Raw genomic sequence first — 16,945 nt, forward strand, 5'->3', positions numbered from 1 at the left:
GCTAGCTTCTTTACTTTTTATCCTCTGAACCTACCCCTTTACCCTGATTCCCAAGTTCCAGACCCCAAGCCCCAGACCTGGGGGCAAGAGGAGTGAGGGTGGGGGCTTCATTACAAGGCCCACCCATTCTCCCACCAGGTCCCAAGCCTAGGCTCAGGTGCGGCTCATCTCCGGAAAGTTTCCCTTCAGTGTTTGCTTTGCTGCTGTTTAGTTTCTTAACCTTCAGAAATTTATACCCTATAAACTTTTATAGCGGTCATATTCTTTTATTGCTGCGCACACGGCATTGAATTCCTCTCCCGGCTTCTCTCTGCCTCTCACTCTCTTAGTCTCTCTCTCTCTCTCTCTCTCTCTCTCTCTCTCTCTCTCTCTCTCTCTCTCTCTCTCTCTCTCTCTCTCTCTCTCTCTCTCTCTCTCTCTCTCTCTCTCTCTCTCCAACTGATTTCCGCATCTTCGGCTTCTGCGCCTCTGCACCTTCGCCTTTGTTTGTCCTGAAAGAAGCCAGCCCGGCCGGGACCCAGACGCGGCTGCCCTAGGCAGCTCCAGACGCCCTAAGCCTTCTACCCTGCCGTGACCCAGTCTCCAGGCTCACTTTTTATGTTTCCTTAAGGCAGAAACAGGCTTCCTTGGCTCACTCTCTGCAGCCGGCAGAGCCTGGAGAGCCAAGGATGGAGAAACAGCCCAGTCCACACCAGCTGTAAAGCCAGATTAATTTTCCTTCTTTAACATAACCCTCCTGGCAGGCCGCTTGTCTCAGCTGCCCTATGGAAGCTTCCGGTCTCCCGCCTCCTGTTTCTCAGATCCCCCTTGCCCTTTCGTTAGAGAGGGGTAGGGCCGGCATGGCAGGCTTCTTTCACTCGGGGCCAGCCTTTGTCGCCAGCTCCACCCCAAGCCGCAGTGTCTTAGCGGCAGTGTGGCGTGTGCAGCGGGAGAGAAAGTCGCGCGAGGCCGGCGACAGAGCTGCAGGCCGGCTGCAGCCGGGATCCTCACGACTGAATAAGAAAATCAGGGCTTCCACGAATGGCGGACTTCACGACAGGCTCTTGCAGGGACACCGCAGTGAGAGAGGAACAAGAAGACGCCCCTTGAAGCCAAGTGTAATCCTGGGGGTTCTTTTGGACATGAATCATTCATTCCCTCCTGAAACGTTTGTGTCCTGCATTTTGGTGGCTTTCTTTTGAGAGCTGTCACATACCCTGACTTCAAACCTCCAGGCTCAGCAAGCCTCAGACCTATGAGCCCGACTCCAGGTGTGTGTGGGGGGGAGGCCATCTACAAGGTTCAACCATTTGAGTCAGCCAAGCTTCCTGCCAAGTCTGGGTCTCCCACCTACTCCCCGCCGCCACACTCCAGGCAATAGCGTTGGAAGACCACTAACTCCGCCCTTGAGAGTTTTGAAGTGGTTAGCTGAGACATGCTCTAAGAACTACAAGTCGGACTTTCCTTCCACCCATTGGCAGAGGTCAGAGCAACTTTGGGTGAAGACCCTTGCTCTAAGGAGACACACTTCCTCTCTGAACCCTGAAGATTCTCTTTCCTCCTTCGCCACTCCCTCGGTTCGACTGAAAGGGTCTTGCTCAGTTTAAGCAGCTGTCTTAGGACCTGGATACCCTTCTGGTGTCAGGGCCACCAGAGAGCAGGTGAAGGTCTATGGAAAAGGCCTGTCTGTGAACGCTAACTTGCCTTTGTTTGAAGCTGTTTTTAGCAACGGGGCTCTTAATAACCAGAGGAGAAGCAACATCGAATAAAACGCAGGAGAGGTTTGTTTTCTAGAGTGATATATATTTTTTGTTCTTTTTCTTTTTCTTCCAAAACAAACAATTAGAGTTCTAGCCCCTTGCCCTCCCCACTCCCCCCCAACCCTCACTAATGAGCAACAACTGAAAATCATTGCCAAAGAAATCACAAAACACAAGCACAATTTCACCACAGCCACTGACGAAGCAAAAAATAAAATAAAATTCAAAGTTCTACTGGAATGACCTCTTTGCAGGGTTGGGAGAGGCGGGAGAAAGAGTCCACGGGTGGAAGGGATTGAGAGCAGGGAAGGACAGAAGCAGAGGGTGAGTCTCTGCCCGGTGGGGAGGCGTGATTTTGCTTCTTTACTTTGCACTCGGGACTGTTTGCCAGAAGCGTGGGTGCACATGGCCTGTATCAGGACACAGCAGTATATTCTGCAGGAGGTGAAGTCCCCACTCTGAGCTTTTGGGGTTTCTTCCTGTGACCCTCTGGCTGCATGCCAAGGGGCTCTCTTCTATGTGGGCCAGGAAACTAGTGACATGGGAAGAGACCCATTAGCCCTGCTTGCTGAGGCCATCGCTTCTCCTCCCCTGACTGCCCACTCTGGAAGGTTGCTGGGAAATTGATTCACAATAAATTCTCAATCAGACCCTCCTGACCCGGCCTTCTCTATGGTGGGGTTGACCTAGGAGGGGGTGAAGGGATTTTTTTTTCCTACATAGGGAGACTTGACTAGCTGGCACAAGATGGATTTAGCCGCGGAAAGGAGAGTTGATTTTGGAGCTGGAAGGAATGGAGAATGCAAAATCTGTGGTCAGCAAGAAAAACTACTACAGTCTGCCAAGGGGACCTGTGACGGGGGGGGGGGGTGGCACTGTGGAGGCTCTACACCCACAGTGTGACCTCATTCAGGGGGAAGGAAGGAGACCGTGCACAACTAAACATTTCCTGCAAAGATAATTGCGAGGGGCTCCACTAAAGGTGCCTTCAGAAAACCACTGCCTGCCCTTTTTCTCGCCCTTTCTAGCTCCCAGCAGCTTGGGGACTGGGCTGGCCCCATCTGCCCACAGCCCCCCAAGACCTGGGGCGGAGTTGACGATTCCATAGGGATAAGTACAAGGACCTGGAGACTCTGGACTGCAGTGCCTCATTCAGGAGCTCACCTCCAGACCTCATCCTGTGTGTGTCTGCCTCAGGGGGAGAACCTGCCTGGCTCTGGGACTGCCCAGCTGGGCTCGGAGAACAATGTCTGCACATAGGATGTAACTGTCTTTCTCCGTTGTGGACCCCCAACTCTATGTCCTGGGGCATCTGTTGGGGTGTGTACAGTTAAACTCTTCCTGGGTGACTTCTGGATAGGTGCAGGGAGGGAACAGGCAGGTAGTTGGAAAAGGGGGGGGGACTGGGGTTTTCCAGAAAAAACTTAGCAGGGATGCAGGAGCTTGACATGGGTTTCTCTTTCTTTGAGGCTTATCACTTTCCTAGGAACCAACTACAGCTAGCTTCTAACTTAACAAAACTTCCTCCTGACACCCAAGGGGAAGAGAGAGAAACAGGGATAGGCAAGGGAGGGGAGACAGGCTCCAGGGGTAAATGAGGAGATGCCCTTCCCCACTCACTTGGATACATCCCAGACAGCAGTGGCCTGGCAGCCACCACATAAATAATCCGAGTGAGGTAGGGAAGGGTGGGGCTGGTCTTTTACTCTTTGCCCTGCTCCTTATTCATCTTCTTCATTTTCATCCGCCGGTTCTGAAACCAGATTTTGACTTGTCTCTCACTCAGATTGAGGAGTCTGGCCACTTCGTGCCTGCGGTCCCTGGTGAGGTACATATTGAACAGAAACTCCTTCTCTAGCTCCAGCGTCTGGTATTTGGTGTAGGGACAGCGCTTTTTCCGGGAAGAGCGGGCGTGCAGCCAGTTGGCAGAAGGGTTGGCTGAAAGAGAAGCAGCGATAGAATCAAAGGAAAGAAGGGGGTGAAGGGCCCCAGACCAAGAGGGTGCACTCCATCTCTACTCCCCATCTTGCAATGGAGAAAGTCACCCAGGCCTCCAAGATCCCAGAAAGCACCCCTAGGTGGGCCAGGAGTTAACACAGACAGCTCCAGGTAAACAGCCCTTTAAGGATAGAGCCACGCCACCCCAGCATCTCCAAAGCTTCCACTGCCCCAGGCTCTCAAGCTTTCTCTACTTGTGTCCAGACAGACCTGGACTCAGGTAAGAAAAGGTCAGTGTAGCTGGAGCCACACTGCCAACTAAAGGTGGCTGACCTTGGCTCTAGGTCTGGGAGGAAAGAGAAAGAATTGTGTAGGGAAAGGAGTCGTCCTGTTCAGCCCCAGCCAAGAGATCTCTTGGCCCTTCAGCCCAGTCCCAGTAAACCCTGCCTGGGTAGCAATCTTTCAGCTCTAGTCCAGAAGGCAGCAGACATGTGAGTCTGTATGATACCCCTCCCCATCACCACACACCACAAATAAGAGTCACATTTACAGCCACGAACGCCACAGCACACTCCCAACTCACAAGAAACCCAATTACAACCATCTATCAATTGCAGCCGGTGGACAGGGAAGCCCCGGGGCTCCCAGATAACTTATGGTGGCAATAGCCTCTTCTTTCTGCTACTCAGCTCACAGTTTGGTTAACACAAGTTCAGGGAAACTGAAAAGCAAAATTGCTCGAGCCCCAAGGTGGGGAGAAGTAGATGAGGCGGGTAACAGAAAGCACTCTACAGCTTACTAAGACCTTCTAACCTACCCTATGGGGAGGCAGAGAAAAGTGTGACGGGGTGGAAGAGGGCAAAACAAGGGAATAACGTGCAGGGTTTTCTTTTTCTCTCCTGCATCTCTCCCTAGACCCTGGGACTCAGGAAAGTTGCCCCCTCAAAAAGCAGAGCCTATTACAAATAAGATCCACTCTGCCAGCTCCCCCCCCAACGAGAAGCCCTGACTATCCGTGTATATTTTTAAATTCAGTTCATTCTACACTAAGTAGCGTGTCTTACCAATTTGCAGCGCTATTTCCTTAATGTGATTGCTTGGGATAGGACCCGAAGCCACATTAAATATGAAAGAGGAAAAAAACTGTTAATAATTGATCCTAGCCAAATGGCTGCCATGCAGTAATGGGCTTTCCAGGACGAGTTTGGGGCCATGGAGTGAGGATTCTGTTTGGGTGTTTCAGGAGGTTAGGGAAGAGCTATGTTCTCGGATATCAGCTTCTAATGACTCAACCTGGCAGGTTGGAGGTACAGGGACTGCAGGGGTCTCTCCTTACTTTTCAGAGGGCAAGCATGCCCACGGAGGACCCATTGGCCACTCTTTTGGTGGGAAATCTGACAGGGCAAGCAAGAACTACACTACTTGCCCAAAAGAGTAAGAGGTGAGGACTTGACCTGTCAATCTGTCTGTAATTGTTTGGGAACTAAGAGCCTCCAACCGGTTTGCTTTTCCCATTCTTAAAAAAAAAAAATAAGTAAAAGAATCTCTCTCAGCCAGCAGCGCTTTCCACTTGGGTTTTTTTTTTTCTTCCTTTTTAGCAAGGGATGCTTTTAGGAATGGGAGGTGGTAAGAAACTCTCCACCACCAAGGGTAGAGTTCTCCGCCCCTACGCAGTCCTCCCCCCCCCCCACTCCTCCCCCAGATCCCTTCGGGAGACCTTCTCCATTCTGGAGGTGGGCCCTGATTCAGACTCTCTGGGAAGCAAACCGTCCGGGCTAGTGCTCCGGAGCCCCGCCGAGAGCACTGGGAACCGCAGAGGGAGAAGCGGCCACCCTGGCGAGGATGCCCTAGGAGGGCGGAGAACCCTGGAGGGAAGGCTCCCGGGGAGGGGCCGGCGCACCGGGGAGGGGGCTCCGTCACCGCGTCCTGGGCTTCCCCCGCCCCTCCCGGCGCCGGCAGCCGACCCGACGCGGCTACAGCGTGAGATCTGCTAGGAACAATCCTCTGCCAAGCTGTTGCATCGCAAATAAAATCCTAATGAGCCCCCTCCCCCTTCCCCTTGGCCGGCGGGGACCGTCTGCGCGTGGCGCAGGCGGCTCTGCCGGGTGTGCTCCGGCCCGTGCCCGCGCGGGCTCTCGGTCACGCTGGCCACCGGCCCGGACCCCCTCGTTCCTCAAGCGACTGTCCCAGCCCCCCCCCCCCTTCCAGCAAGAGCGTGAGGGAGAAAGAAGAAGGACTCATGAGACTTGATCCTTGAGGTTCAGTCCACGCGCCACTAGGAAGAGTGGGGGCGGCCTGTGTGTCCCGTCCCCCCGTCCCGTCCCCCCCCCCCCCCCCGCCGCTCCATGGCACACAGCTTCTTCCTATCCCGGTCCCTTCCTTCCTCTTCCTTTCACCCTCCTCTAGCCCTGCGTCCCCCGGCGCGCTGTCCCTTCACATTGTCCGCTTTATGGCCTCTCCCCTCCCCTCCTCCAGGCCTGGCCTGCAGCCTGTGTGGGGGGGGATTTCCTCACTTTTTTTTTTTTATAACTTACTTTGATCCGGCCTCTCTTTGTCCTCGCTTCCTTCGCAAATTTTATTGTCCCCGTAGCCGGCTCTTTGATTAGACAGGACAGCCTCCCTGCCCGCCGAAGTTTCCAAACTGTACTCGGGCGTGCCCTGTTTGAGCAGCTCCCCCGGCGCGCCCAGCAGCGGCTCCGCCTTCACCGCCGCCTGGCCCTGCCCCGGGGTGGCCTCGGAGCGCGGGGCGGGCTCCAGCCAGGTGCGGAGGTACCTGCTCTCCGCCGCCGGCGCACCCTGGGGCTGCAGGTAGGGGTGGTAGACGGACGGCAGGCTCCCCGACGCGTGCGGGCTCAGCGGCGCCCAGGAGGCGCCGAACACCGGCGCTTTGGGCTGGAAGCTACAAGAGGGGAAGTCCAGGTGCTCGGCGTGGCTCGGCTGCCGCGGGTTCGCGTACTGGCCCGAAGGAAACTTGGCTGGAGGCGCGTCCTCGCTCTCGTGACTTATGATCGAGTCGACATAATAGCTGCTAAGCGTCCCAGAAATGGACATTCTCAGACATTATCCGCGCGCTCGCAGGGGGAAGGGAAGCGCTCGCGCCTCGGCGCCCAAGCAGGGAGAGGTGGCACACGGACCCGGTGTAGAGGGCTTTCGGACGCGACCCCCCCAGACCCCCACCCTCCCACCCCCACCCCCTGCTTAACTTCTCAGCCAACAAAGTACAGTGGAGCAGCCCGGCTCGGAGCTTCTTGCAAAATGATTGGTCAAAGTTTTGCGGACTGCCTGATAAAGCGTCAGCTCCGACATAAATCAATCGGGCGAGGGGGCTGCGCTCTCGCTGTCATCCGTCCTCACCGCATTCCATATCCAGGATGGATTGTTTTATGCTGATGCAATGTGCTATCACGTCAGGGCTCCGGCGGCCACGTAACCTCAGCCAGAGCTGCCCGGCCGCCCGGGGCCCCTCCCGTTTTTGCAGGAAGGGGGGTTCTCAACATGGGGCGATGGGGGCGGAGGAGAGGCGGAGGCAAGCAGCAGGCTGCCTCTAGAGGGACCGAGGCTGCAGAGCCCTCTCCCCAGGCGGGTTGGAGAGGGAGGGGGAGGAGGACCTGCGTACAGGGAGGAAGAGCGCCTCAGCCTCAGAGCAGCGGGAGAGACCCGACTGGGTAATTAAAGAGGAGGTAGTCTTGTCACCCCCCCAACACCTCCACCTCCACCCCGCAGGCCCTCATTTCCTGTCCTCCCTCCCCTTGACAGAGATGTTTATTAAACAACAGCAGCACAGCGACCCACAGGAGATGAAGTAAAAAGATGGGGAAGAAGTTGGGGATTTTATAGGACAGTTATCCTCTTCGGAGGGGGTTCAGGGCACAGTTTGGGGAGATTTACATGACTAGGCTCTTCTCTTGATCCTTCAGGAGCTAAGAAAGGAGAAAGGGAAATTCAATTGGGCCAGTGTCCAAAGAACCATTATCTGGTCTGAAATTAGAGCCTGCCTAAGGCCAAAGGGACTCACCAGACCCTGTAACTAGTCTATGAAAGAGTTTCACACGACTAACCAGTCTTATTTAACTCCGTGAAATTTCTTGGGCCTTTAGGAAGAGATGGGGTCCACGGCCATTTCTTCTGTCCTTCCTCTGAGGCCGTAAAACTGTCCAGAGGAGGGGGGGCTAATGTGAGAAATGATTAAAGGAACTCTCCAGAGATGGGGACAGGGTCCCCAGACAGCACAGTAAGGGACACCGGGTTACTTTCCTTCCCTTCCAAAAGCGGAAGGAGGCAAGCTAAATTCCCAGCTCTTCTCGCCCAGAACTGCCGCTCTGGAAACAGTACAAATGCCGACATAGGACAGTACCAAGTACAGCGGAGTCCCCAGGAGCAGTCCGTTCCCCCCACCCGAAGGCTCCCCCCTCCTCCAATCCTCTCGTGGAGCTTCCAAATAGTGCTTTTTATTAGCAGCTATTCTGCGGCCCTACGGAGGGACTCCCCCGAGGCCACTGGCTGGCTTCCTGGCGGGTCTCCCAGCTACTGCCTCTGCAGCTTCTGCTTGGGTGCTGACGTCTTCCCGGGTGTGAGGCTCTGGGAAGCCCGGCCCCTAGACAGGCTTGGTTTCCTCGTGTTAGGACTAGGGACAGATTTCTTGACTGTTCTCTGACTCTGAACCTTTATTAGACAGGCTGCTCCTGGAGCCATGACCTCCTCCTACCCTACCCTCCTTTTGGAAAAAAAAAAGTGGACCCTTTCTAACTTGGGGTTATATCTTTTTGGCCACCACCCCCTCTGCCCAGTAAAAAGGCTGCGGATCCGCACGCACACACACTCGCGCCCGCTTGTCTTTCCAAATGAAGCCATCTCGTGTCATTACGTGTGAAATACGAGGGCGTAGCGCCATATTTCTTCACATTATGGCGATTTCAAAATGATTTTTTAAAGATCAATGCTGGCGCCCAGCCGGCCCCTTCAATTCCACCCACGCTCTTGGAGAGAGACAGCCCAGCAGATCCCGAACCAAGCAACGTGAAGACCTGTTTTTTTCCATAGTATCTAAATGGGGAAACAAAAATCTGATGCAAATTCTTCTAAGTAGCGGTTGGATGCTTGGGAAAGTCAAGGGAGCTTCCCGGACCTGCCAGGGAGATACTAAATGAATCACATTTAGGGCAAAGCACCTGTCCCTGTTTTGCTGGATGTGTGGAGTCTGCTATCAGTTTTACCTGTAATAAATATAGTCTTCAGGCAAAAAAAAAAATCTCCTCCCCTGCCATAAATAACAACGTTATGAAGCATGTCGAGGTGGGTATATGGTTTTCTGTAGTATATAAATTAGGGTCCAAAAGGGCACATGAGCTGTGGGCTGGGGCAGTTTTATTTATGGAAAAGCCATAGACCAAGACTGTTTTTTAAGACCCAAGCTGTGCAGGCTCTGGCTCTGCCTGCTGCCCTCCTGGCCCCCATTCCTCTCCTGGGTTTTGCTGCAGAATCTCTACAAGGAGAGAGGAAGCAAGGAGCCCCTTCAGTTTAGGGAAAGAGTCAGGGGAAGAACATTTGGGCTGCTGGTTTGTGCCCTGCAAAAGTGAGATGATCATTTGAGTTTAGATTTGTGTGTGGTGTCTAAGAAGTTGTTCCTAATCCCTGGTGGTTTCCAGTGCTGGGTGAAGAGGACACCCATGTCTCTTTTCTGAGTCAGCATTAGTTTTGGTTTTTCCTCAAGATGCTGAGGGATGATAGTAACCATGTGGAGGACACAGGTTTGATTGCGAGATCTGCCTTCTCAAAAGGCGAGAAAATGAACTTTCCCCCTCATCTCTGGAGTCTGGACCCCATCTCGTCCCCCTGCAGCTGAAGATGCAGCAGCAGCAGGCAGGGAGTCTCAATCACCCTTGCTGCCAAGCTTTCCAGAGGGAATCGCTGCCTCAAACTGGAGTTCAGCTTCAACAGAGGCAAATGACAACATGGTCATCAGGGTGGGTGCCCCCTTGCTGGGATGTTCTGGGAACCCATGGACCCCTTAAATCTTCTTTCCTTCTTAGGCAATTGTACCTACCATGCCAGAGCACCCACCATTGTGGCCCCTGGAACCCAGAGTCTAAATGTACTTAATAAAAGTGACCAGACAGTGGGGTAAAGCTACTCTGCAACCCACCCCAATCCTAAAGAGAAAGAAAGAAAACCCTGTATTCCCTGCCCTCTTGTCATGGCTTACTTTGGAGCTCCGTTAGAAGCATGGAAAAAGCAGGGAGGAAGAAAGCAAAGCCCCTGGCCATGTTGGGGCCCAGGACAGCCAAGGACCAAGGAGGAGCAGGAGGCAGAACCAGCCAGTAAGTGCCTGCTCTTTTTGGTGGTGGTGGTGGTGGGGCTCTATCAGTAATAAGAGAAAATCTAGGGGTTAAAAAGGGAGGGGGAGGAAAACAGTAAATGATGAGAAGATAGTTTGTGGTTAATTAATAAGCTAGGGCTGAGATTGATGCAGCTGGATTTGAGCAGGTAATTCTCCGGCGTGTCTGCTTCAAACCAATATTTCTGTAGGGGAACCTAGTGTTCAAGTATGCTCCGTTCCATCCGTGTATAGTATATATCATCGTCTTCCCAACTGTAATACTAGACGTGCCTGGGCACGGGCATTTATGATCTACTTGTGCATATGTGGTTATATGTATAACCCCTGCGAAATATGTAGATTAATGGCGATGCTGTTCTTGATTTTAAAAATATGCCCCTAAAGCTGGTGTGCACATTTAAAAACAAACAAACAAAAATCCAACATACCTCTGGAGAAGACAAAATTCTGGAAATTCATGGTCTTAAATTTTGGCTCTAAAATATTAACTGATTTGGAAGCCTCACTTGAAATCTTGTCTCTTAATTTGGTATTCAAGCAAAATTCATATTTCATCTTCAAATAAATGTGTGTGGCGTAAAGCTGGATTCAATTACGGTGTCCTACCGGAACATTTTCCTGGAAGGTGAAGGAAATACCTCCAACTGACCCAGAAGAGGTCATGAAATTTGGTGACTTTTGCTATCCAACCATGAAATCCTTTACTGCGTATCTTGCCCCAACCTGCAGGGATGGCAGGCACTGTGCGACACTTATTTCATGGTAGTGATGGGCATGGGGGTGGAAATGCCATTACTTGTGTCTTGCACAAGTGTGAAGGAAAAATAGACAAACGGAGCGTGACCATCCTCAGGTATCTGTGGAGGTCACGCCAACACACTGCTGCATACAACTAAATTGTTGAAGTCCCCAGTCTCTGTCCCCCAGCACAGGAGACACTTCTTCTGACCCCCAGACCTACTCTAGAACACAGGGAGGTTTGAAGATACTTGTTTCCTTAGACATTGGAGGGGAAGCCAAGATCCCAGGACCCACACACACTCTTTGTCCAAAATAACCTTCAGACAGGGATCACCAATCTAAACAGCGGGGTTCAAACTTGGGTGCTTCCACAGCCCGAAGCAGGGACCTTAATTGAAAAGTAACTAAACCTCTGACAAACTTCCCTCGTAGGATATCAGAGGTCAGTGGCCCCAGCCCTGCTGGACTGAGTAATCTTCTTCCCAACTCTCAGCCACCACTGATATCCAAGACAGTGGGAGGCGGCTGAGTCCTTTGGGAGGAGGGATCAAGGAGGCCAAACGGGGTGGGCGGCAGGCAGAGCGGAAAGGGTTCTGAGCAGGTAGAAAGCTATTACACAATTGCTTCCATAAAACCTTTGGCTGTTGTAAAACTCTCTGCTTTCCAAAGAGTTTATTTTCTCCTTTCTCTCTAACATCCCCTTTTTTCTTTCTTCTTTTTTTTTTTTACAGCGCTTTTCCTGGGAGGAGGTGGCCAGGGTGGGGAACCAAAGGGTGGACTCTGGTCATGCTCCTAGTGCAGGTTTCTAAGAGATCCAAAGAGAAGCAAGGTAAGGCAGCAGGGACATTCCAGACCCTCTTGACCCACAGGGAATATGAGAAAATATTAAAGGAAAGGGTTTAGGGTCTTTCCTTATCAGGACAGTGACTTGAAGCCAGAATATCCCCTAATCTGGGAGTGGGTCTCCCTGTACCGTCTGCCCTTGCAGAGGCCTCTTGTTCACCCCCACCCCACCCTCCTTTACAGTCTAAATAAGCCTGGCGCCTGAGTCCCATCCGGCTGGGGCCTCTTTCCTGGGCCCCTTTGCACATTTCCTCTGCCTCAAGCAGGGAAAGAGTTTAGGAACAAAAGTCAGCCTATGCATTGGCAAGTCCCCCTTCCATCAGCCCTCCTAACAACTCCTTTCCTGGGCACGGAGCCAGTAGCAGCCTTGAAGGGCTGGGGTCAGAGAGGACAAAACTGCCTTGCCCTGTCCAGGCTCCAGCCCCACCGTGTCACCAGGCTGTACTGAATAATCGAGTAGCTTAGATTTTCTTGCTAGTTAAGCCCAAGGGGCCCCAGGACTTGTGTGAATCCACCGGCCAGTTCAGCCAGTAAAGGGCCAACGAGAGTTTGAGAAAGAAAAGACCCCCATCACCACCACCACCATCATCACTGCCTCTGTAAGTTCTATCCCACTAGAGGGCCCTAGGAGGAGGGACTCAGGGGGCCTGCAAACTTGAGACACAAATGATCCTGATCTATCTATCAGGATGGGAACTAGTGGCCCCTTAGAGAAGCTTCAAAGTTTTGCCGAGGTACAGCCCCCATCACCCAAAGATTACAAAGACTCAGAGGCCCCACGTAACCCAATTGAAAACCAAATCCTTGCAGCTGAGAAACCTTCCAAGGAAGGTTTGACTGGAGACACAGGAGCTTACAACTTGAAACCCTGGCTCCCATACCTGACTTTTCAAAAGAGTTCAGCCCTGGCCCCTCCTAAAGGTGTCCTTGAAGAGAATAAATACTTACACGCCCACCCTCTCCTCCAATCTCTCTCTCTCTCTCTCTCTCTCTCTCTCTCTCTCTCTCTCTCTCTCTCAGACACACCCTAGGGACTCCCCAGGTTTCTTCATGAGGGACATTCCCAGATGAGGGACCTCAGACCTGTTTATTATTTTGCAAAGGTAACAGACCAGTCCCAAAAGACCCTACCTGACTCCTCCAGCTAAGCGAGAAGCAGTAACTGCCGTGAATCAGGTGGTTGGATGTCGTTGTGTTCAGAAAGCCAGGCCCAACAACATGAAACTACCTAATTCACTCAGCAGTCCCAGTTCAAGCTCCCAGTCAAGGGCTCACTGGGGGGGGGGGTGCTCCTGAGGCCCTCCTGTGGGCCAGAGTGGCCACAGAGTTTACTTCTACTTAACTAGTTTTCTTCTGCTTCTTCCTAACAGAGCCCACTTGCTAGCAAACAAAGAATCTGAAGAACTGGACCCAGGATTCCAGGAACTTTGGTTCTCCTTCCAGAACCTTGACCAAAGAAGGCTCTGGGCCCAGCTCTTAGCCTGGCCAGCCAGCATCTTTGTGGATACCTGCTTGGCCTCTCAGCGCAGACCCGCGGCTGGAGGGCTCCTCATATAAAAGGGATTCTTAACTTCAAACTGCTAGGAAGGTTCGCATCCACTCACCATCTGGCCAGTCCCTGGGCCCCAGGGTTACCCAGACTCCCAGGCATCTCTGAAAGGTCAAATCTTCCAACTGTACACCAACCCCAGCCTTGAGAGTAGACAGGACAGAAGATCCAAGAAGAACTGAGAAAAAAAGAGACAGAGAAAGCCAGAGTCAGAGAGTATCGGGAATTCTAGGGCACAAACGGTAGGCTGGAAGGGGGCAGGAGTCTGGTTGGAACAGTCGCTCTGCAGCTACACGCTAGGACTCTGGCTCCACAGGGCTTACCAGCCCCAGGTAGGACACTCTTTAAATCTGCGCTTACAACGAAGGGAGATGTTGAGGACCTGGCTTGGGAAGGAGGAGAACAAGTTTGCTTCTTTTTTGTTCTCTATTCTGCGCTTACATCCTTGTCCCCGACTTTCCTCCGTCCCACAATGCACACCCTCACAGGTGCCCCCGCAGCTGATGCCAGGCCGCCAGAGGCCTCCTGGAGACTTACCTGAGCCGGTGAGGGGGCTCCCCCGCACCAGGCGTGGGAACGAGCCGGCTGGACCCAGCTCGCTCCCTCCCTGCACCCGAAGGCGAGTGGCAGTCTTGTGGCTACCGTGTCCGGATTGGAAGTCGGAGGTAAGGAGGGAGTCTGCCTGGCTGCCGGCTTCTCCTCCGGGGGCGTAAATCTTGGGGACTGGAAATACAATAAAACTTCACCGTGCTGATGAACTTCAAACAGTTTATATCCCCTCTGTCCTAAAAAGAAACACGGCCAGGGGCGGATAAAAGGGGAGGGAAACAATATACGAGGAGGCGAAGGAACTTGCACAGACTCTGTTCGCGTGGAGAGAAGGCTCCCGGGTCTCGGTGCCCTTCGGTGGCCAGGACTGGAAGCCAACGCCTAAACCAACCAGGGCCGCTAGAGCCCAGAGCCCAATCAAGGGCTCTGGCTGCGGCTCCTAGCAACCTGCCTAGGCAGAGCTGGGAGCCCTGAACTCCTCCAAGCCAGCCGAGTCTCCTGTCACTCCCTGGACTGTCTGTCTGCTTGATGCGGGTTTTAGGGGTCTTCTGCTCTCCGGTTTCTAGAACTTTGCCCTGCCCCGCCCGTTTATTGCCAAGTACTTGCTAAAATAGGACAGGGGATAAGACTTGGAAAACTCTCAAGGCCTGAAGGGGACTGAGCAGTGAGGGGCTCCAGGGGAGAAATCTGTAGGGACCTCCTTGTCCTGTGGAGAGGGCAGAAGTTGACAGCTTGCAGTGGTGTCTGGTCTCCACCGAGTTCCAGCCTTTGCTTCTCTCTGTGACTACTCTTTTAAAAGCTTCAAAACCAAATCAAAACAACCAGTAAATGAACCTCAACTTGTCAATGCTCTTTCTGTGATGTAGAGTTTGCTTTTTTCAAAATTTCGTGGAATCCGGATTTGGTAGCAAGGCCCTGCAGCAAAACTAACTGGAAGAAAAAAAAATCCCTTTCTCCAGGGGCCCCAGAGTATTGGAAGTCACAGTAGTGGCTTCTTACCCTCTTTGTCTACCCAGAGTACATGGGTAGGGAATTTAGGGGGACAGCAAAGGGATTCCATGCATCTCAATTATTCATCAACAAACACCAACGCTTCAGGTCCAAAATATGCTTGAAAGGCTGTGATTACCTCGGGCTCTGCTCAGGTACTGGGCTGAGGCTCGGCTGCAGGCCCAGGAGGGGTATCCTGCCCCACAGACCACAGGTGCAGCTCTGACCTAGCCAACTCATTTCCTCCCTCCAGGAAATGTTGCCAGAGCACCGCTGGAGATTTTCTTTTTAAATAAAATTTGAAAAATGGGCTCAGAAAATATCAAATCGTTTGCCATCTTTTTTTTTAAAAAAAAATCTGAATAGCTGAATTGGCTGCCTCATTCTGTCCCAGGTTAGCCAGGGGTGAGCAGCAGAGTGGTGGCCTGCCCTGTGGGGGCTTCCCAGCACCGAGAAGGAAGATCATCTGGGACAGAAAGTTCCTGTATCTATGGAATGTTCGTTTTCTCAAAATGACATGGGGAGACCCCTCCAGCTCCACTCATCTGTACCCCACTATGTTTCAGCCCTCATCATCCTCCATTTCTGTTTCCTTAAGTCCTGTGTCAGCCGCCATGACTTACATTAGCCTCTCCCTCTCTAGAAGACACAGAGGAAGGAGGAAGAGGACAGGGAGGCCAATGGTTCTCAGGCTACTCTGACCTATTATTTTTCCATCTCCAAAGGAGCTGCCTGGTCAGGGAAGACTGTGGCAGGGAGGGATACTGGTGTCTTTCAAGTCCCCTGCCACACACACTGTTGCTGGGATACTGGGGAGGTGCGACTAAATAAAGTAAGGCTATTTGGGCAGTTCTTCTTATTAGCCCTCAGTTGTTTCCCAAAACACATCAGTCTCCAAATTATTTATAAATCCTATAGTCAAGCTATAAGAGGCAAGGGTAACTTTTCCATAGCCCCCTTTTCTTTAAAAGTTAAAGCAGAGTCCTAGTGTGAACAGGAGAAGGAGCCAAGGCTGGGCAATGTGTGTAGTGAGAAGCGGTGTGGACAAAGACACAGAATCTAAGATCCTTAAAAGGAACTGACATGTTGAAACTCTTTCAGTGAGAGTCACGAGGATAAATACTTCTTAGAAATCTCTGGCCCCTTCCTCTTCCTGAGGTTCCATATGGAGCATAGAAGGGGCAGTTTCTGACAAGTCAACGGTGTCAGAAGCCAAGTCCCTGACCCAAGCTGGAATTTTGTTTTGTTTTGTTTCTGCAAGTCTGGCCGTGTGGCTTGGACAAGCAACTCTTGTTGTCGGTTAGTGAGAGAAACCGAGGACCCGACCGACCTCTAGGCGGCGCCCTGGCGTTGAATCCGCGCTCGCGCGCACAGCCAAATCCTCTCCAAAGCACTGCGTCCAGTCCTAGAACAGAAGGGACAGGTTCCTGCGGACGCTACGGGCCTGGTTGGCTTGGAGCTGGCCGCCAGCGCGTCGCCTTTGGCGCCCTCTGCCAAGCAAGAGAAACAAGATTAAAGAGTGCTAGCTGGGAAAGGATTGGACAGCTAAGAAAGGCTCCACCAGTTCCCCAGCCCCCACCCTACACAGCTCCGCGACGCTGGAGAGCCTGCGACAGCGGAATCTCCTTTGATCTTCCCTGCAGCCCGCAACAGCGCAGAGCCAGCATCTTTAACTCCCTCCCCCAGCTAGCAAAAGAAGCCCCACCCCACCCCCATGTCTGGAGAAATTAAGTAGTAAGGCCAAGATGTGAGCAAAAATTAAAAATAATCAAACAAGTCTGGAGAACGTGCCCTCTACTCAAAAGTGAATGTTCTATTCCAAATAACCACCATTCTCTTCAACAAACATAGTGGCTTAAAAAAAAAAAAGGCATAATTCCGTTCATTTACAGAACGACAACCTTCAGAGCTTGTCTTTGTTGCAAATTTGGGGTTTCCTGGGTTTTGGGTTTCAGACTTGGTTCAATCCATTAGAACATTGAAAGTCAAGGCAGGGGAAGCTCAACAAAGACTCAGAGCCAAGCCTTTAATCCCAGCCCTCCGGAGGCAGAGGCAGGCGGATCTCTGTGAGTTCGAGGCCAGCCTGAACTACAGAGAGAGTTCAGAGCAGCCAAGGCTACACAGAAAAACCATGGCTTGAGAAAAATAAATAAAAAATCAGCGCCAAGTCAAACCCAACCCCTTCCTCCCAGAAAATAACCAATTTCTAACCTTCCTGGCTGAGTGATATTAGGTCAAGAGACCAAAAGAAAAAGACTC

At 52.2% G+C, this 16,945-nt stretch overlaps 1 protein-coding gene across 1 annotated transcript; it reads right to left on the reverse strand.

Annotated features, from left to right (window-relative positions):
• Nucleotides 1-3,441: 3,441 nt before the first annotated feature.
• Nucleotides 3,442-6,728, reverse strand: Hoxb9 (homeobox B9). The gene is made up of 2 exons (XM_005368361.2): nucleotides 6,212-6,728; nucleotides 3,442-3,677 (listed from the first exon to the last, which is right to left on the reverse strand). The coding sequence occupies exons 1-2, from the start codon at nucleotides 6,726-6,728 to the stop codon at nucleotides 3,442-3,444; spliced, it is 753 nt and encodes a 250-aa protein (XP_005368418.1).
• Nucleotides 6,729-16,945: the final 10,217 nt, after the last annotated feature.

This window comes from Microtus ochrogaster, unplaced genomic scaffold (assembly GCF_000317375.1).
Source record: "Microtus ochrogaster isolate Prairie Vole_2 unplaced genomic scaffold, MicOch1.0 UNK31, whole genome shotgun sequence".
NCBI lineage: Eukaryota > Metazoa > Chordata > Mammalia > Rodentia > Cricetidae > Microtus > Microtus ochrogaster.